At 44.5% G+C, this 24,854-nt stretch overlaps 3 protein-coding genes and 1 pseudogene across 6 annotated transcripts; 2 read left to right on the top strand and 2 right to left on the bottom strand.

Annotated features, from left to right (window-relative positions):
* Window positions 1-340: 340 nt before the first annotated feature.
* Window positions 341-3,620, bottom strand: LOC9650255 (annotated as a pseudogene).
* A 236-nt stretch (window positions 3,621-3,856) lies between these two features.
* LOC9650256 (SAC3 family protein B) lies at window positions 3,857-8,306 on the top strand. Of its 2 annotated transcripts, XM_024665765.1 has the most exons (9): window positions 3,857-4,214; window positions 4,271-4,371; window positions 4,439-4,654; window positions 4,720-4,947; window positions 5,003-5,094; window positions 5,139-5,232; window positions 5,284-5,376; window positions 5,428-6,137; window positions 6,188-8,306. In XM_024665765.1, exons 1-9 carry the CDS (start codon window positions 3,857-3,859, stop codon window positions 8,211-8,213), a joined length of 3,918 nt encoding a protein of 1,305 aa, XP_024521533.1. In that variant the 3' UTR covers window positions 8,214-8,306. The 2 variants fall into 2 exon arrangements, with proteins under 2 accessions (XP_024521533.1, XP_024521534.1); XM_024665766.1 differs by lacking the exon at window positions 3,857-4,214 and having other exon boundaries at window positions 4,286-4,378.
* Window positions 8,307-10,790: 2,484 nt separating this feature from the next.
* On the bottom strand, window positions 10,791-14,985 carry LOC9650218 (auxin response factor 17). 2 transcript variants are annotated; one of them, XM_024665757.1, is made up of 16 exons: window positions 14,859-14,985; window positions 13,850-14,285; window positions 13,661-13,770; window positions 13,469-13,567; window positions 13,338-13,394; window positions 13,119-13,271; window positions 12,977-13,061; window positions 12,833-12,923; window positions 12,609-12,776; window positions 12,435-12,554; window positions 12,292-12,367; window positions 12,099-12,234; window positions 11,586-12,047; window positions 11,300-11,520; window positions 11,060-11,241; window positions 10,791-11,000 (listed from the first exon to the last, which is right to left on the bottom strand). In XM_024665757.1, exons 2-16 carry the CDS (start codon window positions 14,049-14,051, stop codon window positions 10,844-10,846), a joined length of 2,319 nt encoding a protein of 772 aa, XP_024521525.1. In that variant the 5' UTR covers window positions 14,052-14,285; window positions 14,859-14,985; the 3' UTR covers window positions 10,791-10,843. The 2 variants fall into 2 exon arrangements, with proteins under 2 accessions (XP_024521525.1, XP_024521524.1); XM_024665756.1 differs by having other exon boundaries at window positions 12,292-12,373.
* A 666-nt stretch (window positions 14,986-15,651) lies between these two features.
* LOC9650257 lies at window positions 15,652-16,552 on the top strand. Of its 2 annotated transcripts, none has more exons than XM_024665758.1 (4): window positions 15,652-15,992; window positions 16,046-16,164; window positions 16,232-16,323; window positions 16,371-16,552. In XM_024665758.1, exons 1-4 carry the CDS (start codon window positions 15,667-15,669, stop codon window positions 16,527-16,529), a joined length of 696 nt encoding a protein of 231 aa, XP_024521526.1. In that variant the 5' UTR covers window positions 15,652-15,666; the 3' UTR covers window positions 16,530-16,552. The 2 variants fall into 2 exon arrangements, with proteins under 2 accessions (XP_024521526.1, XP_024521527.1); XM_024665759.1 differs by having other exon boundaries at window positions 16,058-16,164.
* The last annotated feature ends 8,302 nt before the right edge of the window (window positions 16,553-24,854 follow it).

Raw genomic sequence — 24,854 nt, forward strand, 5'->3', positions numbered from 1 at the left:
TGTTTTAAACATTCATTTTATATCTAAATTTTTAAAAACTAAAGGTGTTTTAAAGTAAATATAATTGATATACACATTCAAGATTTCTTTTTAATTCTTGTATGTTGACATTTTTCACACATGATTTTTGAAAAGTTTTAAGACAGCACCACTTCCACCACCATCATCATTACCCCCACCACCACCTTCACCTACACCTCCACCTTCATCCTGAATACATTTTGTACCTATTTCACAATATGCAAAGACAACAAACCAGAACATTGTCAAAAATAGAAATACTTTCATCTCTTTGCACAAGTGTTTGTTTATATCTGTTTTTCAAAACAAAGTAGGAATCTTGGTGACAAAGAACGGCATAAAGTATTTATACATATGACTCGTTGTACGTACACATAGAATCCTGCCTACACATCGTAAATCATCCCAACGTTGAGCATTGTCTCGTGAGGTATGTGGTAAATGACGCTGGTCTCGCGGCAAACCTTCCTCAAGAAGCTGTAGACATGGTTGATGGCTATTCTCTTGGCCAGTCCCGACCCCTTCCTCGCCTTGACCACCGTGTTCCCCAGGATATGAACCACGCCGCTCTCCTTGGCTGCCACCAAAAACTTGAGCTGATCCTCCACCACCTGATGCTCGATCCGCCGCTGGCTCAGCACCACCTGGTAATCCCTCGAGTTGTAACTCGACGTGCCCGACTGATCGCCCATCACCCTTCTGATCTCCACCGAGCAGCAGCTCGCCTCCTCGTTGCTGTTGTAGCTGAAGCTAAACCGGCGATCGTTGGGCGATATCGCGGACGGCAAGCTCTGCTCCCGATCGGAGGCAGCCATGGTCATCGGCTCCGACGGCGCCGTGGACGACGTTTCCACCCGATTGTTGTCATCATCCTTGCGGATGAAGTCGGCCAGAGCTCCTATCAGGCGCTCCTCGAACTGCTCGTCTCTGCGGTGGAGGTCGCGGTATCCATATCGCACGGTACAGCGGTACATCCAGTAGTCTGGTGGGCCGATCCGCCGGAAGAGGAACCTCTCGTCCTCGAGCACGGTGTTGACGGGAAGGTACTTGACGCAGACGAAGACGAGGACGGAGTGTATCGCCGGGAGGTGAGTGATGAAGTGAGAAAACATCGAGGGGACGCCGTGGGCGAGATCGGTGTAGACGAAGCCGACTCCTGGGACGCGGACGAGGCCGAGGCTGGGGCCGAGGCCCAGGATCCAGGCGAGCGGGACCTTGTTCTGGATCTCAAACTGGTAGCGCTTGACGGTGCCGTAGTGCCAGGCGTAGAAGATGAGCATGAGTGCCGCGGCGATGGCGAGAGGAACCCAGCCGCCCTTGGCGATCTTGAAGAGCACCGCGGAGAAGTAGATTGTTTCCACGGAGCCAAAGGTGACGAGGAAGAGGAGGACGAGGGATAAGTTGGTCTGCCAAATGAAGAGCATGATCAAGGTCATGAGAAGAGTGGTGACGAGCATCACGGCCATGACAGCGATTCCTGTTTGGATCGAGAAGAAAAAAGAGAGGTGACGATCTTGATAGAACTTTGGGTTGACGAACCGTAAGCGTTGCCGATTTGGGTTGTTTCTCGGAATCCCGCGGTGATGGCCAGACAGAGGAGCATGAGAATCCAGTTCACCTCCGGGACGTAGATTTGGCCGAGAATGCGGTTGGAGGTGTGGATGATCTTCACCCGGGGGAAGCACCCGAGAGCTACCGATTGCTTGACGATGGAGAAGGTGGCGGAGATTGTTGCCTGACTTGCAACGATGGCTGCAACTGTTGCAATGACAAACATTGGCCAGTAGACTGGATCTGATAAAATGCGAGAGAGCTTTTGATCAAGAAGAATAAAAACTCTCGCCTACCTGGGATTGATCTATAGAAAGTTTGATCCACCTTGTCGGGAAACTTGAGAAGGAATGACGCTTGACCGAGGTACGCAGCCAGCAAACAAGGAAACACCAAAGACGTGAAAGCCAGCTACAAAACACAGACCACGATGAACTCTTACAAGAAAATTATCTTCCATGATCAAAGAAAAAGGAGTTCACAACACTCACCCGAATCGACACAGTAGAAAAATGTCCCAAGTCCGCAAACATGGCTTCGGCTCCTGTAGTTTCTCAATCTGTTAATATCACTGGCATGCATTAGACCAGAAGTAAGACCGAGGAAAGAAAGACCAGAAAATATCAAAGAAAAACTCGACAAAACAACGTCACTCAGACGCAAGGAAGAAGAAAAAAAACCAAGATAGAAACTTTCAAGAGAAAGGACAGTTTACCTGTGATGGAGAGCACGATTCCTCCAAGCCTGGCCCATCCTTTGGATTTGGTTCTCCTCAAGAAATCGAAGCCAGCGACGGGAGAGAGGGCCCGGAAGATATCCGGCTTGTGAATCGCGATGTTGTAAACACCCACGGCTCCAATAGACAAGAGCCAGACGAGAATGACGGGGCCAAACATGACCCCCACTTTGTCCGTCCCAACGTGTTGCATGCTAAACAAGAGCACGAGGATGATCAAAGCCAGGATCACGACATGGCCTGCGCGCACAAATCGAGCATAGTAGCTTGATCAGCGATCGAGACGAGTGGAATACGATAAAGTTGCTGTGAATAAGATTATATTAATACCTTGGTGAAAAGATGGATGAGCTACTTTGATCCCACTGACTGATGACAGCACTGGTCGAAACAAAAGATCACAAAAAGAGGAAGGAGAAATTCGAAAGGGACACGACTGCGATTAGTTTAGAGTGGCTTAAGACGAAGAAAACATACCCGAGATTGCTGGAGTTAAGACGCCATCGCCAATGACCATGGAGGTTCCAAGAAGAACGAGGACGAGCAGGAGTTTCTGGAGGGAATTCCTGCCTTCGAGGAGCTTCTTGATGGTGGAAGCTCGGGAGTTCTCGGGCACTGGGCGGCGGCTATACGTTGTCAAGTACTGGTCGGTCGGGTGTTGGTTTGGAATGGTGTTCACTTTGGCGTGTCTACAGATCAGAGAATACAAAGCAAATGTGCCACCTGAATGGATTCATGAGTTCTAAGGTCTTGGGAGAGGAAACCAAGAACTAGTACGATCGATCGAAACTTGCCTTCGCCATTGTCATTTGCCCTCAAGACGATGAACACATACTTGATAAGAGGAATGAGCGTGAAGGAGTAGACGATGAGGCACACGGCGCCGAGAACGTCCCTTCGGTCGACGATGCCGTCGGGAAAAACGCTGGGAAAAACGTAGAGGGGAGACGTCGCAAGGTCGCCATAAACAACGCCCAGGCTTATAAACGCTAGCCGGATGGTCACCGCCAAAGGATGCTCCTGGAGAAAGATTACAACGAAGATGCAAGAGAAGGACGACAAAGCGGTGATTACCTTGGAATTTTGGAAGCCGCGAACTTGGGTGGCTTCATCGCCCAGTGGCTGATCCAGCGTTTGATCCAATTCCCACATCGTTCCCTTGCCATCTTGGTGTTCTTCCATTGAAGAAACCAGCGAGCGCGCTAGAGAAAACCAAGCTTTCCCCTTGTCATGAATGCGGTGGAAGCGCTGGATAGGATCAAAGAGGAAGACGAAGAGCAAGGAGAAAGGGTCAGCGCGCGATGATGACAAACTTAGAAAGCCCGGAAAATGCAGCGAATCTTTCAACTAGTTTCACTCCTTGCTAACTTTAGCGGAGCTGTTGCGCGGCTATCTTATCAAAAAGTTAGTGACGATTGTATCAAACACAAAAGTCTTCAAGTTTTAAAAAAAATCGTAGATCTTCTAAGTAGAAAGAAAGATTCTACGAATCTTCTTGTATGATTACACTTAGCTTCTTTTAGGGCAAATGTTTTAGGGTTTATGGAAATGGAGGAGAATGCCACGCCGATCGCGGCCTACACGAATTTTGGAGCGGACACGGCCGGTCCTCTCACTCCGCCCACGCTTCCATTCGGTTTCGGTAAGGCGGCATTCAGGGCTCCAGCGCCAGCAGCGGCGACAGCGGTGGTGGCATCATCGCCATTCTCTCCCGATCCGCCGTCCAACAGAAGGGGCGAGGCGCTCTCTCCAGAGGCATTCTCTCTCGACCTGCCGGCTAGAAGAGGAGCGCCTCTTCCTCCTCATGGATCTACCATCCAGAAGCCGCCGGTGCCTAGACCAAGCTCCTCCAGCTTCTCTGGACCCAGCGAGCCAATTCCTGGCCTTTGTCCTGATATGTGCCCAGGTATGAAGTCACAATAGTGCTTGTTTCACTCATCTCTCTTTGTTCTTCCTTATCAGAGAGTGAGAGATCCGAAAGAGAACGGATAGGAGATCTCGATCGCTACGAGCGTGTAGGCGGGGATAGAAACCAGACCTCTATCAGTCTTGCTGTGAAAAAGGTGACAAGTAAGCAATGGTGAAAGAGCGTGTATCGCTCGCTCATTCTGTGTCTTATTTCATTCGCAGTACACGAGGACTCCGGACAAGGATCCAATGCTGATACGCTCCTTGCCTGTGTTGCGAGCAACCATGGACTATCTTCTCGGCCTTTTGGAGCAGTCTTATACTCAGGAGCTCTTGGGCTTGTATAACTTTCTTTGGGACCGTATGCGAGCTGTGAGGGTGGATCTAAGGATGCAGCATATTTTCAACCACGAGGCCATTGTGATGCACGAGCAGATGGTAAGTTCTCTGCTGTGGCGGCGTGAAAGTCAAAACGTATTTTTTTGCGTTTCTTTCTTCCCCAGATTCGGCTGCATATACTGGCCATGCACGAGTTGTGCGAGTTTCCCAAGGGGGAAGGCTTCGTGGAGGGTTTTGACGCTCATCTTAACATCGAGCAGATGAACAAGGCGTTTAGCGAGCTCTTCCAAATGTACGATGATCATCGAAGGAAAGGGGAGCCTCTTATGACTGAGCCCGAATTCCGGGGGTATTATGCGCTTCTCAAACTCGACCAGCATCCTGGTTTTGCCGTAAGTTTTCATCATAGTCTTGAAAGCTGTACATTTTCTTATCCTCTGTTTCCAGGTAGAACCATTTGATCTCTCCGTTCATTTGTCCTCAATGAGTCCTGCTATGAGAAATTCCTCTGATGTTATTTTTGCCCGCAAAGTTGCGAGGTAAGCGACTGGAAGCCTTTATTGACGTAACCTTCTTGAATCAGGATGTACAAGCTTCCTAATTACATCGGTTTTTTCAAGCTTGCTGCAAAGGCCACTTATTTACAAGCCTGCCTCATGCATGCTCAGTTTTCAAAGGTTTCTATAAATTGTCTGTATTATCTGGTTTTAACGTGCTGGAGCGCACAGGTTCGCAGCCAGGCGCTGGCCGCTCTTTACAGCGGGTTGAGGGTGTCTCAAGGCATCCCGTTATCTCAACTTAAGCAATGGTTAGGCATGGAGGTACGAATGTAATTGAAACAAACGATACTTAAAACCTCCTTTTTCTTTCAGAGGCATGAGGTTGGCGATCTCTTATCTTATCATGGATTTTCTATCAAACTGTTTGAAGAGCCTTACGTGGTAAAGGAGTCCGAGTTCCTGAATAAAGACCAGGACTACGGGCTTCATAGATCCCGGTTGGTGGAATCCAAAAGATCCCCAAGAATTATTGACGACGTTGTCTCCCAGAACAGAGAAGCTCCTCGGTTCACTGCTCAGAGTCCGGAACTACAAACGGATATGACGGAGTACGTTTCATTCAACGCTGTGCAAGAAGCTCCAGCGGAAATAGTGGAAGAAGAAATGCCTGACTATGACGACGGAGAGACGCCAGTTTTTATCGCAAAGGCCCCGACGGTAGTCGAGACTCCGGTTGCTCCATCTTACATCTTTCCGACGGGATCGTTTGATTGGTTACGGCCGCTTAATCTAAGCCAGCCAGTCGAGAAACTCATAGATGTGGGTGCTCCGCTGCCAAGTATGCAAGACAGCATGCTAGCTGAGAAAACGTCCACAGGTAAAAGAACTCGTTCAGACGATTATGAGGAGCAGGACCACTCTCCAAAAAGACAGGAGATTACTAGTCCTGGAGAGGTTTCGCTGGCTGAAGCTGAGGAATTAGAAAGGAAAGAAGAAGAAGGTCGACTGGAAGAAGCTCGGCAAGAAGAAGAGAGGATGAAGTTCGAGGAAGCAAGTACAGGACGTGCACGGCTCTGGTTCCGGTTTGTATTGACTCAGTTTTCCTCGTGAAACTTTTAAGTGGTTTTTGTAGGAGGTGGAAGCGTAAGACCGATGCTATCATGGAAGCTGTCAGATTGCGAAAACTACGAGCCCGAGCGGCTCTGTCATCAATGATCCTTGGCTTGCCGATCCAACACGGACGAAAGTACGTTTCTCGACTTACAAAGCAAGGACTCGCCAAAGAAGACTTGGACCGTTTGAAAACGCAACGAGTCTCGCTTCTCAACAGCATGTGGAAGTTCTTGGACGTGTCGGAAATAGTTTCTCCGGTTCTCAGAGCTAAGAATCCACGGGCGAAAACTATTTACTGGAAACTGGTTTTCTGCATGGGAGACAATTCGTCCAAGGGACGAGGCAGTGAGCTTCCGGCGCACTGGCTGAGGTCAAAGCTAATCGGAAATCTGGAAGGGGACACAGTAACATGCTACATCTCGAGCAACGTCGAAAACAAAGTAGCTTGCCACTGCATCACCAAAGAGATTGGTCTCGACAGAAGCTTCCATCCAAGTATCAACGGGGCAAGCGCTCTCTTGTTCTTGGTTGACGAAGGCTCGCCTCTAAGCAGGATGCGCAGCAAGCTACATTCGCTGGTGGAATCTCTTCCGACCGGGACGTCTGTGCCGCTGTTGGTATTTTCAAGTGGCTTTGGATCAGACGAGGGCGATCTCAACAGAAGGCCGCCACCAGAAGAAGAGTTAGCACTGCTGCTTCAGCTACACAGATTGGACGGCGACAAGATCAGTAGCTGGATAGTTTTATCGATCACTGGGAAAAGTGAACACGGGTTCTACTGCAGTGAGACTCTAGCCAGGGGTATTGAGTGGCTCGCGACTTTAGCGCCGGCTCAGCCAGAGCTTCATGCTGTGGATCTCCGTGACTTGGTGGCAGAAAAGCTCTACTCTACGTTAAACTCGTCACGGGAAGAAACCAAAGCCGAGCCCGGAGACTACGTAGCAGTCTTCAACAAAGCGCTCCACGATGCTACAGCGGAGGTGACAAACGCTGCCAGTACGAGTCCCAGTTACTGGCCTCCTCCCGACCTTGCGACCTTGTCGGAAGCTTGGTATAAGGATCAGGACACTCCTCCCGCAGGCTGGAACAGCTTTGGGAGTTTGCAGCCAATTTTCTACGCGCTGGAGCTCTGCCGACTGCCTCCCTTTCCTCACCTTGACGAACGAACCCCGTTTGCTCTAGCTCTCTCACGGTTGTCGGCGGAGGCAATCCTCGACTGCGTGAGAGCTCAATACAAGTCTCTACTGGCTCCGCTGGAAGTGTACCTGAGCAAGCTCGGCTACGAAGAACCGGAGGCTAACCGTGTCGCAGCCAGCGTTTTGGATGGAGCAGTGAGCCTTGAGTGGTCGGAAGGTGGCTGCCGGATCCTGGCGAACTGGCGTCGGGTGTTCCGGAGCATTTTCTGGACGAAGCTGATGCGTCTCAACAGCGAGCCTCCCCCGACGGTTTATCTCTTGCGCGAGATGTCCTTTCACAGAGACGAGGTAGGGGACTACGAAAAGAGTCTTGCGTGTGCGTCTCGGCTCCAAGGTGGCGACGTCCCCGAGTCGATCCAGGAAAAGGTTGTGAGTTTTGTGGAGAGATACAACCAGCAGTACACCAAGGAGACCGAGACTGCCCGTGATACTGCAACTTCAAAGCCAGAGGACGTTATGCTCAGGCACGAGCTCGAGTGCCTGAGAAGCGGAGATGAGCTCGAGCTTTTGAGTCTACTCCCAAAGGCCAGGGACGAAGAAGAGGCAGTGCTACCTCAGACGGAGCCAGAGGGACGACTGGACGAGCTAGTGGCAAGGCTGGACAGAAGGCTGGATGAAAACACTCAGGCAGCAGCGACTGGACTGGAAGAAATTCCTCGGCCGTGGACAGAGGACACGAAGCTGCTCGTGCTCACACCAGAGGGGATCGGCTTGGAAGTTTTGGAAGTGACGAGCCCGAGGTCTTCAAGCTCGGACAGCTACAAGAGGTTTAACGAGCTCTTGAGTAGCTGCCACAGCGCCCAGACACTCGTCTCTGGGAAGCTTACAAGCTACTTTGGCGTTTTTTGACATAACTACTTGACAAATATTTGCAACTTTGTAAATGTATTCATTTCTTTTCAAGGAAACCACAGAGTGCGTGTAGATTGTCTCGTTTTGCCACTGCCAAAGCGTACACTTCCATCTACACATCGTTAGCTGGCCCTGGAACGTTGTTCTATGTCACCGTTGCAATCTCATGGCGTTGCAAAAACAAAAGGAAGTCAGTGAAACCGTAAAGAAAACTAAAGAGAACATAGACCTGGGGTTGAAGCCTCTCAGTTCGTTGAACAAGCATTTTGGTTAGAACAAGCACCTGTGAAACTTCGACTTCCATATCCTTGAACAGCTAGAGTTTTCATGATTGTTGTTTTCATTGAGGTTGGACCATTGTCATGTACGTCTTCAACTGGATTGAAGTTCTGAAGTCGCAGATGCCCAACGTTGTTTCTGGTCTTGCGTTGAGCGCAGCAGCAACATCACTGACAATCTCTCCAAAATGTTGACACAGAATCTCTCCAATCTCGTAGCATTTTTCTTCTTGGACACAGCGTTTTTTAGTTCTTATCGTGGTTGAGCAGCACTAACATGTCACTTGTCTTTTTCATGACAAGAAATTAGAACAAATTGAAACACACACAAACCTGACAACATGAAGCTAAGTATGTCAACTTTCAATGATCGTTAGTTTTGTTCGTATTCACAAGTTTCCCTTCCCGTTAAAAGTTTCTTGGACCGTTGTTTTGCGCATAGCTTGTTTAAGTCGTTTGAGCATATAATCTTAGCTTGACTGTGTGTCACTGGCTCCCTTTTGCGCTGAGCATAGCATCTTCTTGACCCCGTCGACAATCTCAATCGAAAAGAAAGAGCGTCTTCAAACGTTGAGAGTTTCAACAAATTCTTGATTGCTTCTAGCCTCTCTTTTATCGTGATCATTCTACATATTTCTTGTCTCCAGCAAATCTCTCTTGTTTCGTTGTCTTACTCACTTATTGCTAACACAAAGAAAAGCCCTGAACAAACTTACCTTGCGAGGTGGAGAGGTGCGAGAGTGGACCGGGCCTGTCAAGGATCAGCGACGGATCATGATCGTTGTTTTCATTGAGGTTGGACCATTGTCATGTACATTTTCAACAAACATTTTGGTTAGAACAAACAGCTCACGAACCTGTTAAACTTCGACTTCCATATCGTTGGACAGCCAGAGTTTTCATGATCGTTGTTTTCGTTGAGGTTGGACCATTGTCATGTACGTCTTCAACTGGATTGAAGTTTTGAAGATTGCAGATGCCCGACGTTGTTTCTCAGCTCGCAGGTCTTGCGTTGAGCAGCAGCAACATCGCTGACAATCTCTACAAAATGTTGGCATAGAATCTCTCCAATCTCGTAGCATTTTTCTTCTTGGACACAGCGTTTTTTAGTTCTTATCGTGGTTGAGCAGCACCAACATGTCACTTGTCTTTTTGATGACAAGAACTTTGAACAAATTGAAACACACACAAACCTGACAACAAGTTTCCCTTCGCGTTGAGAGTTCCTTGGATCGTTGTTTTGCACTTAGCTTGTTTGAGTTGTTTGTTCAAGCATATTATATTAACTTGGACTGTGTGCGTTGAGCATAGCATCGAAAAGAAAGAGCGTCTTCAAACGTTGAGAGTTTCAACACGAATTCTTAATCGCCTCTAGCCTAGAGAATACCTCTTAGCTCGTTGCAAGCAGCTTCGCTTTCTTGTCTCCAGCAAATCTCTCTTGTTTCGTTGTCTTACTCTAAACGAACTTACCTTTACCTTGCGAGGCGAGAGTGGACTTGATCCGTCGCTGATCCTTGACAGGCCCTGATCGTTGTTTTCATTGAGGTTGGACCATTGTCAGGTAGAACTTCAGCTGGATTTAAGTTCTGAAGATCGCAGTTTCCCAACGTTGTTTCTCAGCTCGCAGGTCTTGCGTTGAGCGCAGCAACAACACAACTCAAAGCTCCAAAACGTTGACACAAAATCTCTCCAATCCAGTAGCATTTCTCTTCTTGGCACACGCTGTGACATGGCGTTTTTCAGTTCTTATCGTCGTTGAGCAGCACCCTTCATGACAAGAAATTAGAACAAATCGAAACACACGCGAACCTGGCAACGTGAAACTAAGTATCGTTGATTGTTAGTTTTGTTCGTATTCACACAGCGTTGTCCACATCGGTGAGTTTCCCTTCGCGTTGAGAGTTCCTTGGCCCGTTGTCTTGCACTTTGCTTGTTTGAGTTGTTTGTTGTGTCACTGGCCCTTTTGCGTTGCAATCGAAAAGAAAGAGCGCGTTGAGAGTTTCAACACGATTTCTTGATCGCCTCTAGCATACCTCTTAGCTCGTTGCAAGAAGCTTCGCTTTCCAAATCTCTGTCTTACTCGCTTATTGCTAACGCAAAGAAAAGCCCTACCTAAACGAACTTACCTTGCGAGGGTGGAGAGAGGCAAAGCGGCCTACCATGGGCAGAGGGGAAGGATCGGCGACCACCAACCCCAACCCCAAGATCCGCGGCATCCACCATCACTGCCCTAGCCCTTTATCATCGATGAACTCTAAACTTGAGCTAAGTACCACTACTTTATATAGACAGGGCAAAAAGGGGAAGTTCTCAATTAGTGCAAAACGAAGCATCTTAGGAGCTACTTAATTACTCGTCGCTAGTAGCGGGAGGAGACGAAGAATCCTGCTGATCGGACAGCCTGCTGGATGGCTCTTCCGTGCTGCTGTTGCGTGCCTGCACGGTAAGCTTCTGGATCTCAGCCGGCGATAGGATCCGTATGCATCGCACCGTCGTGCAAAACTCCCTGAAATGTAAAAACTCTTTTAAGCAAACACACCATGAAATGCACAGACGAGATCTTACTCCCAGGGGTCGTCTCCGACGAGCAGCATGTCGCCTTCGTTATCTACGTACACGGTTTGCCACTCGGACCCGTTCAGGCTCTCGTCAATGCCGAACAGATGCTGCAGCTCCTCCAGGAGTTGTGTGTATCCCCGGAACTTGGACAAGTCCAAAGCTCGTCCCACTGCACCGTGTTTGTGAACCTGTGAAAAGTAGAAGAGATTCAGAGTCTGGCGCTTCAAATAAAGAATGATATCTTACTTTGGTGCAAGTCCTGCTTGGTTGCTGTTGTTGCTGCTGCTGGTTCCAGTTCTGGCCAGTAAAACACTTCCTGAAGCCGGAAGCTTCTGACTCGAGATCCTTGTGGACGTCGTCTTTGACGGTGCTGGCCAAAGCTGTCTTTGGTTTCAACGAGAAACCAAATAGTTTGCACTCGCGGTCAGAATCGTTTGCATTACCTCTTGCAAGGGGCTCCTCAACTCCTGAAAGAACAAAAAAGAGTAGACAAAAAAGCATTACATAAGAAGTGACGATGGATTTTACTTACTGGGAGCCTGTTGCAGCGAGGACAGCGTAGGCGACATGAGAAGCTTAAGAAAAGAGTTGTCTGTTGTATGTTGAGGCTGCAAGTAGACTGGGCAACTTAATGCTGCTTGCCGAGAAGCGAAGCTGCTGGTTGGAGAAGGCTGCTGCGGTTTCTCGAATTGTAGAGGAACCTTCTGCTCTCGAAACTGCTGAACACAAAGCCTAAGCTGCTGCTGGTGCATATCGACTTTACGATGAGATGGTAGCCCCTCGTTTCCGGGGCTTGGCAATCCAGAAGGAAAACCAGGAACACTATGACCCTCAGTAACTCTTGAAGTTACCTTAGCCTCAGAATAGAGAGCTGTAGGAGACTTCAGGAGAAAGTTTTCCCTCTCGTCAGCCTCGTACTTGTGAGATGTCTGCAAATTACGGTTGGCCTGTAGGATCTGACGAAGATGATTGTCGTATGACTTTCGACTGACACCTGATAATAGACCAAGGTTTAAAAGTGCATGTAGAGAGTATCGAAACGTACTTATGTCTGTGAGCATTGTTGGCCTGAATCTCTTCGTCGAAACTGGGGGAGTCACATTGGGAGCAATAAATGGCTCTATCTCCCATGGTGACACCCTCTCCTGTCTTTCGCTAGCCGCGTGCTCGTCCCAACCGACCTTATATAAAAAAGGAAGAAGCTAAAAAATGCGTCACTTGAAGACAAGACTCTTTACCTTTAGGAAGCGCCATTTAGAGCCAGGCCATCGAGCTGGATCGATATCGCCAATTCCAGTAATAGTTCCCATATATCTGACACTACCGAGTACTGTTAGCAAAAGAAGACAAAAAAAAAAAGATTCACTTCAAAACGATTTACCTTCTCTCCGACGAATCCTCAGTCTCAAATCTCATTTTGAAGCGCATACCAATCAAAATGTTCATCTTGAAAGATTTCACGTACTTGTGGTATGGAACAACAAATTCAGCTGGACTAGCCCTGAAGAAAAACAAATTCATCACTTTGCCGTGTTAAATCCAAAGAATGTCAAACCGAGGATTGTAGAACACGGTGAACATGGTCTTAGTGGATACAGCATGAGCAGCAGCAGCCAGGACTCCAATTTGCATACTGTGGCTAGACAGTAGCGAAGACGAAGTGACACTGCTCTGCGTGCGCACAGCACGCCTAATCCCGATTCTCAACTCACCATTATCTCCCCTACGTGTTACGAAATATTATTACGGTATGAAAAACAGATCAAATCCGTAGCTCACCTGACAAAGAGAACGGTATCGCCAGCAACAAGCTTCTTCTGGCTTACAAAAACACTCCACCCTGTCGTCAAAAGATGCCTTCGTGGTTGTCCTGGATAAGACAAGAATTTTGTAAGAAAGTATAGCCAAAAACTATGTACGAACCTCGGTAGATGTGGCGGAACTTCCATTCAATTCCATGAAGATCTTTTGCTATAATCTCCTGAGCTGGAGGGGTTTGCTGATAATCCTGGAATCCAGTTTAACGAATATATGGAGTGACATATATCAGGATATACGAGCTTACCAGTCGGGGGAAGCATTCTTCAGCGGCACGCCTCGGAACAGAAAATCCTCCATGAGTACTTGTGTCAGAAGATGTCAAGTTTTTGCAGAACATGGACAGCTTGGCCTTTGAAGATGCTGTAGGTTCATCAAGCTCCAGTGATTGGTCAAGTTGCTGGTCAGAAATACGAATATAAAATAGCTACATGTCCATGCACTTGAATCAATTAGACAAAAAAACCTCGTTTTCAGGAACGAGAGTCATCTGCGCGTAGACTTCATCCGTTTCCCGATACGCCTGTAACATAAAAGAAGTTTCACAAACATCCCTCTTGGCATTCGCGTACAAAAAGGTGGAAAAAGAAAACTTACACCCAGCGACAAGTTCAGCACTCGACAGAAAATCTGGGATGGAAGATTATACTGCGGGATTTGCAAATCCGCAGCGTTTTGATTTGTAGAGGCCAGAACCTGTCAAGATCACGAATAGCACCAACGTGTTAGTTCTCGCCTTGCTTTCCCAATATAAAACTCAGCCGGATAAGACAAACACGCACTACAAACCTGTTCAATGTGACCCTGAGGAAAGTAGACAACTCTATCGCCTACAAGAGGAAGACAAACAAGAGGTCCAGCACAAGCATGCCAAGCCTCTGAGTCGAGTGAGCTGCCACCTGGAAAACAAAAAACAGCGATCGCCGTTGAAACTAAAAGAAATAATACTTTTTTAAAGGAGAGGAAAAACCGAAAGACCTGAACTTCCTGATGAAACATATCCGCTGAACGCCGAAACCCGTTGTGGGATTTGTCTTCCCATTGCTGGAACCTGTGGCGATGATGATGAGCCATCCGGCCTCGGTCCTGCTGGTCGAGCGAAAATTGTCCCGCTTGTTGCTGCTGCTGCTCCTCCTGGCGTTGCATACATTCGTGGAGACCCGATGCCACTCTCTCGCATCGCTGCGGAGAAAGGACGATCCGGCTAAACGAACCTGTAAGAAGGACTAGCTATCCCATGTCCCCTCTAGACTATCCCTTGTTACCGTGAGTTCTATGCACTGCTTGTATCTATCTATCTAATCTTGATCAGGACCGAGAGCTTCACCCCCTAGAACGCCTCCACATCTACAGCGTCATTCTCGAGCCCCGACCAAACTCTTCGTCCTCGTCCTCTTGTTCTTCAAGTCTCATCCTGCAAGAATCACAAGAACCATCGCATTAGAGAGGAAACAAAAAAAGAAAAATATATCTGATTGGGAGGACGACAAAGAAGAGCCACACAACACTTATGCCAACAGGAACCTAGCAACCAACGCGAAAAGCGGTGGATCGGTAGCACAAGGCCTTTCAATCGGCCCGGCCAGGCAAAGGACAAAACGCTCACGCTCTTGCCAAAGGCAAGAATCACGGACAGATCTTGCGCGACACACCAGAAGGAAGAAGACCCCCAGATTTCACAGAAATTTGCGACGCTCGCGACGCCCGTGATGCGATTGGCCGCAAGCAGCAAGGACGCGGCCAAAAGATGCAAGAAAGAAGGGATCTCTCGACCAAATCGGACAAGGCGAGCGAGCAAGCAGCCACCAGATCGACACGGGGATAGCGCGAGCGATTTTGGCAGCGCGGAGCCTTGCCGAGCGGCAAGAAGAATGCAGCGCGGCCAATTCGTGCAGCATTGGGCAAAATATCGCTACCAGGCAGCAAAGAAGCAGCAAAGATTCACCAAGAACACCAATCCACGCATCGCCATGGCCGGATCACAGACCTGCGCTGCGCTGCCGCCGCGGATGGAGCTCCTCCATCATCCCGCTGCCTTCGCCTCCACGCGCTCTCTTTGCTTGTTCTTCATCTTCTTCCGCCTGGTTTCCCTTAAACCTCAGGGTTAACTGTGGTGGGGTTAAACAAAACGCCTGGCCTTTTTACCGCGGGCATAAGATTATTCCGGCCGGTGGAGGCAGACGGCGGCGCGTGGTTTTTCGCGCCGTTAATGCCCCGGCGGCACCAGCTGTCACATTAGCCGTCGCGTAGAGTGAAGGATCTCTAGCCTGAATATGCTCTTGTCCTGCGTGGCAGCTCCCCGTTGGTTCCCAGCACACATTTTCTTCCACGTCGGTGTACCGTACAGTGGCGCGCGCGACCACATGGTGGGCCATGGCGAATCATCATTGGGGACAGCGGCGGTTTTTTGGCATGTCGGCCAGGGAGCCGGCAACTAACTCGCCACGTTGCCCTAATTAGGGCCAGCTGGCATACCCCGCGCCTTTTAACGAGCGCGCGGTTAAATCGGAGAGAATCTGGTTCGTTTTTTACGGCGGATCAGGTCTCACTCAATGGCAGGTGATTGAGATTGGGGAGACCCGGGGGCTATCGTGGTTTGTGGCTAGTAGTAACTCCTTGTTACAGTGACAGGTGAAAACATTTTTTACTATTGGCTAGAAGGGAATATATCGCTTGAGAGAAAATCGCCGCCCCAATGTGACATGCTACCACCTCAGTATCTAATTGAGGAAAATCTCACAAAAGGCGCCAATGCGTTATTGTCACAGCGCGGATTCGAACCCCTGATCTTGAAAATGGTGGGAGGATTTCTAGGGCGCCGGGTTGCTGCCGCGGAGGGGGGATACTTCGCTAGCCGATCGCGCGAGGCCATCGCCAATCTCCGCAGGAAGCAGCAAGAACAGGTAGGCAGCAGCAAGGAATCCAATTCCGATGTCGCGCTGCTGTCCGAGGCCGAGAATCAAGCCAAGGCGGACGTGCTGCCCGAAATTCTCCAGCATTCCATCCCCCTAAGGCCGGGGAAGGAGGAGATGAGCGTCGACTCGGGCTTGAGGTCGGAGAAAACCATAGCCAGCCCAAGGATTGACCCCGGCGACGGCTATCTCACAGCCACTCCAAGAACGTAAGCTGGATTTTGTTCAAACTCTTTTGCTGAGATTCTTTTCTTGTGCCTAGATGGGGATTCAGGCCGCTGGAAGGATTTAACAGGCAGCCATCGACAGCAAACGAGACGAGAGCGGCGCCGGAGATGAGCGCGGCTCAAGCAAAGCTCGTCGTGGAAGGCTATCTCATGAGTAAGAACAACTTTTTCGCTTTTAGTTTTGAGCGCTCGTCCAAGTTTTTTTCCCCGTGTCCTTCCAGTTGTCAAGGCCTTCTTTATAGGCACTGCTCTGGTTTGCGGAGGGGGTGTTTTAGGCGCTAAGATGATAACAACTCGTCTGGGCATCAAATCCGTAAGTGTGTAGGTGGATTTTTAACGTTTGGCTGACCGATTCGACAGATGGATGATATCCCCGTGAAAGGGCGAGAGTTTTTCCAGCCAAAAGTTGATGGCCTGCGAGCGATGCTGGAGCCCGCACGCCGCAAGGTCCACGGACTGCGTCAGCATCCTGGTGATGTAAATGCAGCTGGTGAGAGTCTAGTGGAGAATATGCAATAAAGAAAAATATATTCTATGAATATTCCCCAAAGTTAATATATTGAGGAAGATGGCAGCGAGGCTCTTGGCGGCGTGCAATCTAGCGGCGAGGCATACCCCCTGCTCGCGAGGTCTGCGAACGACAGCAAAAGCAGCTGGAAGCCTTCTCACAGACGCCACTGCTCAACGAGCCCGGGGGTAAGTTTCTGCCGCTGCCAAAAGTGTTCACGGGGCTCTGGCGATACTCAAGAAAGCACGAGCCGCTGGTGTCTGTGAGGAGCTGCTACAGCAAAATCCTCGACTCACGGTGAGACGTCAGAGGTAGCTTCCATGGTTGTGTTGGGCATGCCCAGGATCAGCAAGTCCGGTTTTGTCTTCGTTCTGTTGTGGGGGCTCCTTCACAAGCGTCGCTGGGATCTCATCCTTCTCAAGTTCAAAGAATCCAATAGGTACTACGCCTTTAACAAGGACAGCGAGATTACATCCACTGCCAACCTGGTCGTTGCCGCAGAATGGGTAAGAGCAAGGCAAGGTGGGTACCTGGCGGACTGGAAGATGATAAAGGACCACTAGAGCCTGCCTTGCAAGACTGTTACCAGACCGGGACAATCACCACCACCTTTTCAAGGGAGATGATGTGATCAGGCTTGTTTTCCCGACTTGGTCTCATTAAGAAATCCACACGCTCAATGATTGGGTGTTCAAGCATCCAAAGGCTGAGGTGGACGAGAGGTTTGACAAGTGGGGAGGCATCCCAAGGCATGTGCTATCCAAGACTGGCATACATCAGCGGCAAGAGTTTGAGATGTAATTCACAGAGTTGCTAGGGCTGTGTGTGATAGCAAGAGGCTCAATGCTGGTCAGGATGGCTATGCTTCAGATCTTGTCTACCACATAAGAATGACCAGACTTATGCCATTGCCACCAAGAAGTTGGCCACGTTGTATATCATAGACAAGATGGCAGAGTGTCTTAACATCAACATTCTGGATAGAGTTTTGAACTACGACATGGCCACAGTGGATTTCAAGAATGGTGAGTTCTTTGACAGGAAGTTCCACCAGGTGCTTCTGCAAGGCTGCTGTGTGCGTGCCATGTGACGATTAACAAGAAAGGCTTGTTTGGGCTGGAGGAGCAGGCAAAGTCTTTCATCAAGGCTACGGGTCTGATGCTTATTGAGACGGAGTTTCCATAAGATATGACTCCAGAACAGCTTGATCACACTGTCATCAAGCCAAAGGATCACAATAACACGAGCTGGGATATCATCTATGGCAGAAGAGTTCTCCAGCTGATAGTATCTGACAAGAGAAAAGATGAGAGGCTCTTCCCATATGGCTGAAGGCTCAGCTAGAAGAAAGCATTTGACTTCCTCTGGAGCGTGTACAAGGATGGCAGCTTGGAGCTTGTGTTTGTTGTCCCACTGGTAAAATTCAGTGAGTTCAGTGTCACTGTGCATGGGGGAACTTCGGATGATGCAAGGTTGAAGATCATGAACAACTATATAGCCGCTGGTATCCAGGTGAAAAAGGTTAATTGTTATATGGGAGCTAGGGATGAGAATTTGATCTTGCAACTCACCATGTCGTAATCTCTTCTTGTTTTCTTTTTCTAGCTATTTATTTTAGATATTTAGAGTGCTTAATACATAAATATGAATATTTGTATTAGCATAATAGGTTCTTAAGAGTATAGAATGATAAAGGAGCTGCTGATATCATTGTGTACAAACACTTTGGATCAAGCTGTTTGGAGTGGTGCAAGTGGGTTTCTCCAGGGCAAGAAGTATTCTTCTTGTTGGAAAGCCTCTTGCTGTTCAGAGATCTGAACAATTGTTTTTTAGGCAAAAAAAGCAAGTATAAATTTTTGGAATACTCAGGTAGACATTAAATCAAAAAATAAGAAAATCATAAACCAGCTTGTCTAATATGCAAGAACATGTGAATATTTTTTTTTAGACAATATTCTATTTTTAAAAAATACATTGAAACATTTTTTTTACCAATACCAATATTGCCATTTTTCACCATGGATTCAAGAAGTTCTAGAATTTCTAGTCTCTTTTCTCCAATCTGCCTCCTATGAAAACTCCATCAAGTTACAAATAGGTAAAGTCTAGATCAAGTAGTGGTTTACATGTTTTTGATATTGGTTTGTTTTTTTGTTTGGTTTATAGACTTATTTTAAATTTAAATATAGTGAAAGAAACAACCAGATTCCACTCTGTTAGATCCTAGAACATCATATAAGTCCATATCAAGTTACTTAACAAAAAGATCAAAAAAGAAGAAAGATTCTCACTACTTTGAATGTAAATTACTAAGTGTTGTAGTTTGCTCTTTGCCGTGGGCACACCACAAAAGAGCACAAGAAAAGCATCATATGAAGGACATATGCTTCATACATGCAAAACAAAACAAAAAAATGAAGAAAAAAGTGCAAAGCTTAAATATATTGATTAGAAAGATTATTTTTGTAAAATTGACACCCAAAAATTAGTTTAAGACTCTCAAAATCATAATAAAATGTTATTAAATTAATTATTACTAATATGAAACGATATAATTATTTCTAATTAATTTAATTATTCAAAATTATACATAAACCCTGATCCTAATAAACAATTATTTAGGGTTTAGGGTTTATTTTTAGGGCAAAGTTAGTGAGGATTCCGCTTAGTCTAAACATCTATATTCCCAGAGGTCACTCTGAGAAAAAAATCATAGAATAGATGGGGTTTTCCTCATTTGCTATGAGGTGTGGGCAAAGCATCTGGATTGGCAAGTGCAGCCAGCCAGCAATACTTTTTTTCTGGATATACATCGGTATGTGGCTACTTGAAGTGCACAGAGCTTAAATCACACATGTGGAAAATTGGGATGGAAAGAGCAATCAACATTCTATGGCTCCAGGAACACAAGATGGCAACAATGTTGGATTTCAATGTGGGCATCCAAGAAGACCCTAGTGGTACCTAGCAATGGATTGTGGTGTCAAGGCCCAGAGGTGGCACAAAAATGGTGTTGACAAGATGGTTGGCTCAAGTTACAAGTCTTAGTTCTTAGCTACACACAGATGGTAACCCTAAATCTCTACTACATGAAGGTCTAAAAACAATGGTGGCACATGATGGTGATATTAGGAGACTTGAATATGGTGGAGATTTGAATAAGTTGACTGCATGGGATCTGAAGAGACTGCCTAAGGTACACTAGTTGACCAATTGGGTGTACTTGATCTCCAAACAACTGAAGACTTCCCACCATATGTACACCTATTCATGTATTTACTCACTTTTCTTCCATCCTTCTTCAAACAAGGAAATCAAGTGGAACAAGTTTTTTTCTATGGTGAACATGCTTTGATTGTATTACTAATCAGATGAAATCTCCTGAACTCCTACTAATATGTCCTTAAAATCTTTAGCTTCTTCTACATCACTTTTGTCCTTATATCCCTCACTATCACTTTACATCAACCATAGTCTACACACATATCACCGTTGCCCAACTCTCACTATACATACCTGATCATCTCATTTTCATTTCCCACTATATACGACTTTAAATAAGCATTTTTAAACATCACTTCATCATAGAAGCTCTTCTAAACACGTAAAAATAAACAACAAAATATTCTCACTCACAAGGTATAACATATTTGATAGATTAGTCCCATACTACAACTTTCTTCCCTTTTGGGCTTATTTCTTTTTCTACTAGAAGACCCCAAGGGCCTCAGTGCTTTTAGAGGTGCAAACAATAGAGCTAACAACCTTTTCTCTCAGCTCAAATATTAGGTGTAGCACTTTTGCTACCTTTTGAGTGGTGGTCTAGCAGTTTTGATATATGCAAATTTAAGTCTCATGACATCAGATTCAAAGCCCATCCATAAAAACACTCACTTATATTATCCATCTATAGATATCCTCTTTTATCACACTTTCACATTATAATCCATCTCATTTCTCACAGTTACCAGTACTGATGCATTCCTTGTGTTTTTTTTTTTTTTTTCCATTCTCGGCCAAAGTTTTAAGTGCAAACTATATAAGCTTGAGGTTACATTAGCATATTCACTTTCCAATGCATGGGAGCTAAATTCAAGTTTGTTCCATTTAGTTTTCTTACTCTTTTCTCATTCTCTTTTTCCCACTTTTTTTAATCTCTAATTAAATTATATAGTATCCCACTGGGTTTTCCCCGTGTCTTTGAACTTTAAACTCTTATCTCATATTTTAATTTTGTCTTCATTCATTTTGACTTCCATTTTCAGCTTTTTTTTTTCATGTTTTCTTTGCCATATCTCTTTATTTCTGTAGTTACCCTCTTTGGACACTACATTCCAACACATAGGACCATCTCAATTGTGAATTCTTGTATGCTAGAGTCTTGTGAATCCCACTAGTGGTTGCGTACTGCAGCACTAACTTGTCACTACCATGTTCTTGCATTCATGGCTTTGAGTGAATTTTAAAAAACATCATTTCCCAAATTTTCATTATTCTTTTAGCTCTAATATTATTTTGTAAAATATTAATATCTTCTTTATGTTATGCTACTATTTTTCAATTACTTTAAATTTAATGTAAATATAACTTTGTCAAAATATGTAGATAAGAAAAATATTTCACTATTTATATTTTAAAATGGATTAAGCTTTTAAATCTTAATATTCATAAATATTACTATCCAAGATAATATTTTTATTTAATAATGAATTGCTCTTTCAAGATAGAATCTTCTTTATTTACTATCATTTATTATCCCACCTTATCTTGAAATAAATAATTATAAGTATACTGGATCATTATTGACTAATAAACTTATATATAAAAATCCTTGTATTCTTAGTAAAAACTTAGCAAATATTAAATGTTATTTACAAACACCTCATACCAAATAAGTATGTTCTACTTTATTGTTTAAAAGGTGTCTTTTCTTAAGGCATTTTTAGAGGCTCTTTTGAATTATAGCTCTTTATTCAGCTTGAATTACAATAATTCTATATTTTGAATCCTTGTGATAGTATAAAGTTGGCCATTAGAATAAATCAGATACTTTTTTTCTCCTAGATTTATCTATGAAAAGACAGCTAACACCTATAGGGAACACAATCAAGAGTTCCCTATAGCCCCAGCCTAGCCCTAGCCACAAGTGGGCTTCATTAAATATAAACTATTGAATTTCAAAATAAATTGCTAAGAATCATTTAAAAGAAATAGTAAAAATCTAAATCTAAATCAAATAAATTACAACATGTCAAAATCAAAGCATTTAATACATATTTTTGAAACTCTTATTAAGCATTAAAAAACTTGTAAGATTTCTATATGGCTAGGGCAATATAGAAATCTAGTATGGGGGAACAGAAATCAAGTATGACAAGAGAGGATATGTTTATTGTGAGCAAGTAAGTACTGCATATACTATTTTAGTATATTTAACATAAAATGTATGGCACACATTAGGCAATATTGTTGGGGGATATTTCTATATTCTTAATCTTACATTAGATGAGTGATTAATTTCTTATAAAGGTGCAATGTATGGCACACATTAGGCAATATTATATGTGCACCATAGTAAGCTAAACATGGCTTACTATGGTGTTAGATTAGATGATTCTCCCTTTGCTTGATTTTATTTTAAATATACTAAAAAATCATGTAGTACTTACTTGCTCACAATAAATATATCCTCTCTTCTCATACTTAATTTCTGTTCCCCCATAACATTATTCCCTAATGTGTGCCATACATGGCACCTTTATAAGACATCAATCACTCATCTAATGTAAGATTAAGAATATAAAAATCTTACTAGTTTTTTTAATGTATAATAAGAATTTCAAATATATATATTAAATGCTTTGATTTTGACATATTGTGTGAGGTCCAAGTGTATAACTATTATGCCATATGCTAATATTAGTATAGTGGCCATCGGATTGGTTTCAATTTACTCCTATATAAGCTAGAGTATTTGGGCTAATTGATATGCACATTTTTGTATTCCCTTTTTATATTTCATGTACTCACATTAGTGGAGGTGAGGGGCAGCTTTAATTGTCCTTGAAGTGTGCTTGGATTTGGGATTTTACTTTAAATCTAGCATTTGCATTGTCTAGATCTCCCTTTCCTTATAAATTTTTTTTTTTAATTTCTTCTCTTTTGATTTTTTTCCTTTTCGTTCACTTTCATGGCAGAGCACTAGCCTCCTCTTCCATTGACTCTAGAGAAGCAATTGGTGCAATTGCTTGACACTATCTACTTGCAATTGAACAATCAAACTCAGTTGATGGTGGTATTCACAGCATATAATACAGCTCCTCCTGCATTTATTGTTAATCCTTGAGTCTGACTAGAGTTCTTCCATGGGAATCTTAGAGATGATGTGTATCATTGGTTTGATCACTTCACAGTGATTGCCACATATCATTCTTGGGATGATACTTGGCGTTTATGTGAATTTTCCACATGTCTCTAAGGGATGGCACTGCAATGGTATAATGGTTTGAACACAGCCATTCATAAGGATTGGAGCATTCTCCTAGACATCTTCAAATGTGCATTTGAATATGTTGATGATTGTGATGATGCCTTTCAATAATTGTATTGTTTTCGACAAGGGCCATTTAAGTTTGTGATATAATTTGGTGTTTGTTTCCAAACCTTTTTGCTTCGTGCGGAGCCCAATATGTTAAAACGAATCAAGTTAGGAATGTTATGGCCAATATTTCTTTAAGATCTTATAGGACTTGTGCATACACTTTTTTTAGCCACCTTTGATGAGGCTCTTTGTTTGGCATAACATTATAAGACATTGCCTCTTCCACTTTTTATTGCATATCTTTCAACTCCACTTCCTATGGGAGATAATTTTGTTCCAATAGAGGTTGATAATACTACTACTTGAGTTCAAGGACAAGAGTGAAGACATGTTCATAGTTATGATATCCATTATTGGCCACACTTATTGACATTGTTGGAGTTTTCCAGATTAGCAACCTCCATTTCTTGGGTGGAAACCTTAGTGTTAACCATGTCCTGTTAGTGTAGTGGACGATTTAGACATTGAGATGCTTTCAGGAATTGAGGAGATGTGTGAGTAGTAGAGGGTCCTTGCACAAATAAGTCAATAACCCCTTTATCTTTCTTTCGGGAGTATCATTAAGGGGTTTATTCAGCATCAATTCATCAAGTATTTACTTTCCAAGTTTGTTTTTATAACAAGAGGTTTCTCTCTCTATGTTAGTTGATTCAAGCTCAAGTTTATCTTTTATTGCTCAGCTTATTGCCACATATTGCTATCTATATTTGTGTCGTGTGCCAGAGCTAGTTTTCATTCTATATAACAATAGCTATACATATACATGTGCATGGGATGAGGCACACCTAGTTATGCATGTGGATAATTTCGAGCTTGAACTATAGTCATTATAGGTGGTGCAGAGTCAAAATTTTGACCTCATCCTTGGTATAAATTGGTTATGGTGCAATTATGCAAAGTGTGACTTTAAAGCTTCTCTCCCTTGTTTTATACTTCCTTATATTTTTTCTATTCCTCTCATTTTTGTTCCTCTTTGTTTCTTTGCTTTTACCTCTACTTTCATTACTTTTGTTTCCCTATTACTTTCTTATATATTTTTTTTTCCAATCCCTTCAATGGTCTTTATATTGTAATGGTTGATTTGCTTATGAAGGAGTATGCTGATCTCTTTGAATTTGACCTATCGTCTGAGCCCAAGGTTGCAACAAGTCATCCTATTCCAACTATGGATGTTTGTCTAATCAAGGTTCTTATTTGTCATTAGTCACCAAAAGAGATTAAGATTTTATAAAAAAGATGTTGAAAAAGGGTGTTATTCAAAAGTCGTAAAGTCTTTGGATATGTGAATGATGAAGCTTGATGGGAGTATTCATTTTTGCATCAAATATTATCCGTTAAATGAAGTGACGATCTTGGATATGTACCCTCTTCCTCACACTATTGATCTCTTGAATCGTATAGGGAGAAGTTGTTGATTCACCAAGTTAGATCTTGCTTCTGGGTAATGGCAAGTGCCAATGGCCAAGGAAAATATTCTTAAGATTGCTTTTCGTATACCGTTTGGTTTGTACAAGTTCTTGGTGATGCCATTTGGTTTGAACAATACTCCAACAAATTTTCAATGAATGATGGATGAGGTTCTTTGTGACATGTTGGAAGTGACTGTTGACTTCATCAATGATAATCCACTCAAAAGGGACATGAGAGGAACACATTCGTGATATTTGTAAGATGTTGGATTGGCTATGGGAAGTTGGTTTAAAGTTGAAGTGGTCGAAGTGCATGTTTGGGTATA

The sequence above is a fragment of the Selaginella moellendorffii genome, unplaced genomic scaffold (assembly GCF_000143415.4).
Source record: "Selaginella moellendorffii unplaced genomic scaffold, v1.0 SELMOscaffold_127, whole genome shotgun sequence".
NCBI classification, from domain to species: Eukaryota; Viridiplantae; Streptophyta; class Lycopodiopsida; order Selaginellales; family Selaginellaceae; genus Selaginella; species Selaginella moellendorffii.

What these genes read in the sequence shown, in the direction of transcription:
- LOC9650218 (XM_024665756.1), bottom strand. Translation starts at nt 14,051, where the DNA reads ATGCGAGAGAGTGGCATCGGGTCTCCACGAATGTATGCAACGCCAGGA. An exon ending in GATACCGTTCTCTTTGTCAG is followed by an intron (nt 12,777 to 12,832) that starts GTGAGCTACGGA and finishes CGTAACACGTAG; the next exon opens with GGGAGATAATGGTGAGTTGA. An exon ending in ACCGTGTTCTACAATCCTCG is followed by an intron (nt 12,555 to 12,608) that starts GTTTGACATTCT and finishes GTTTTTCTTCAG; the next exon opens with GGCTAGTCCAGCTGAATTTG.
- LOC9650256 (XM_024665765.1), top strand. Translation starts at nt 3,857, where the DNA reads ATGGAGGAGAATGCCACGCCGATCGCGGCCTACACGAATTTTGGAGCG. An exon ending in TTGTGATGCACGAGCAGATG is followed by an intron (nt 4,655 to 4,719) that starts GTAAGTTCTCTG and finishes TTTCTTCCCCAG; the next exon opens with ATTCGGCTGCATATACTGGC. An exon ending in CGTGCACGGCTCTGGTTCCG is followed by an intron (nt 6,138 to 6,187) that starts GTTTGTATTGAC and finishes TGGTTTTTGTAG; the next exon opens with GAGGTGGAAGCGTAAGACCG.
- LOC9650257 (XM_024665758.1), top strand. Translation starts at nt 15,667, where the DNA reads ATGGTGGGAGGATTTCTAGGGCGCCGGGTTGCTGCCGCGGAGGGGGGA. An exon ending in CTCACAGCCACTCCAAGAAC is followed by an intron (nt 15,993 to 16,045) that starts GTAAGCTGGATT and finishes TCTTGTGCCTAG; the next exon opens with ATGGGGATTCAGGCCGCTGG. An exon ending in CTCGTCTGGGCATCAAATCC is followed by an intron (nt 16,324 to 16,370) that starts GTAAGTGTGTAG and finishes CCGATTCGACAG; the next exon opens with ATGGATGATATCCCCGTGAA.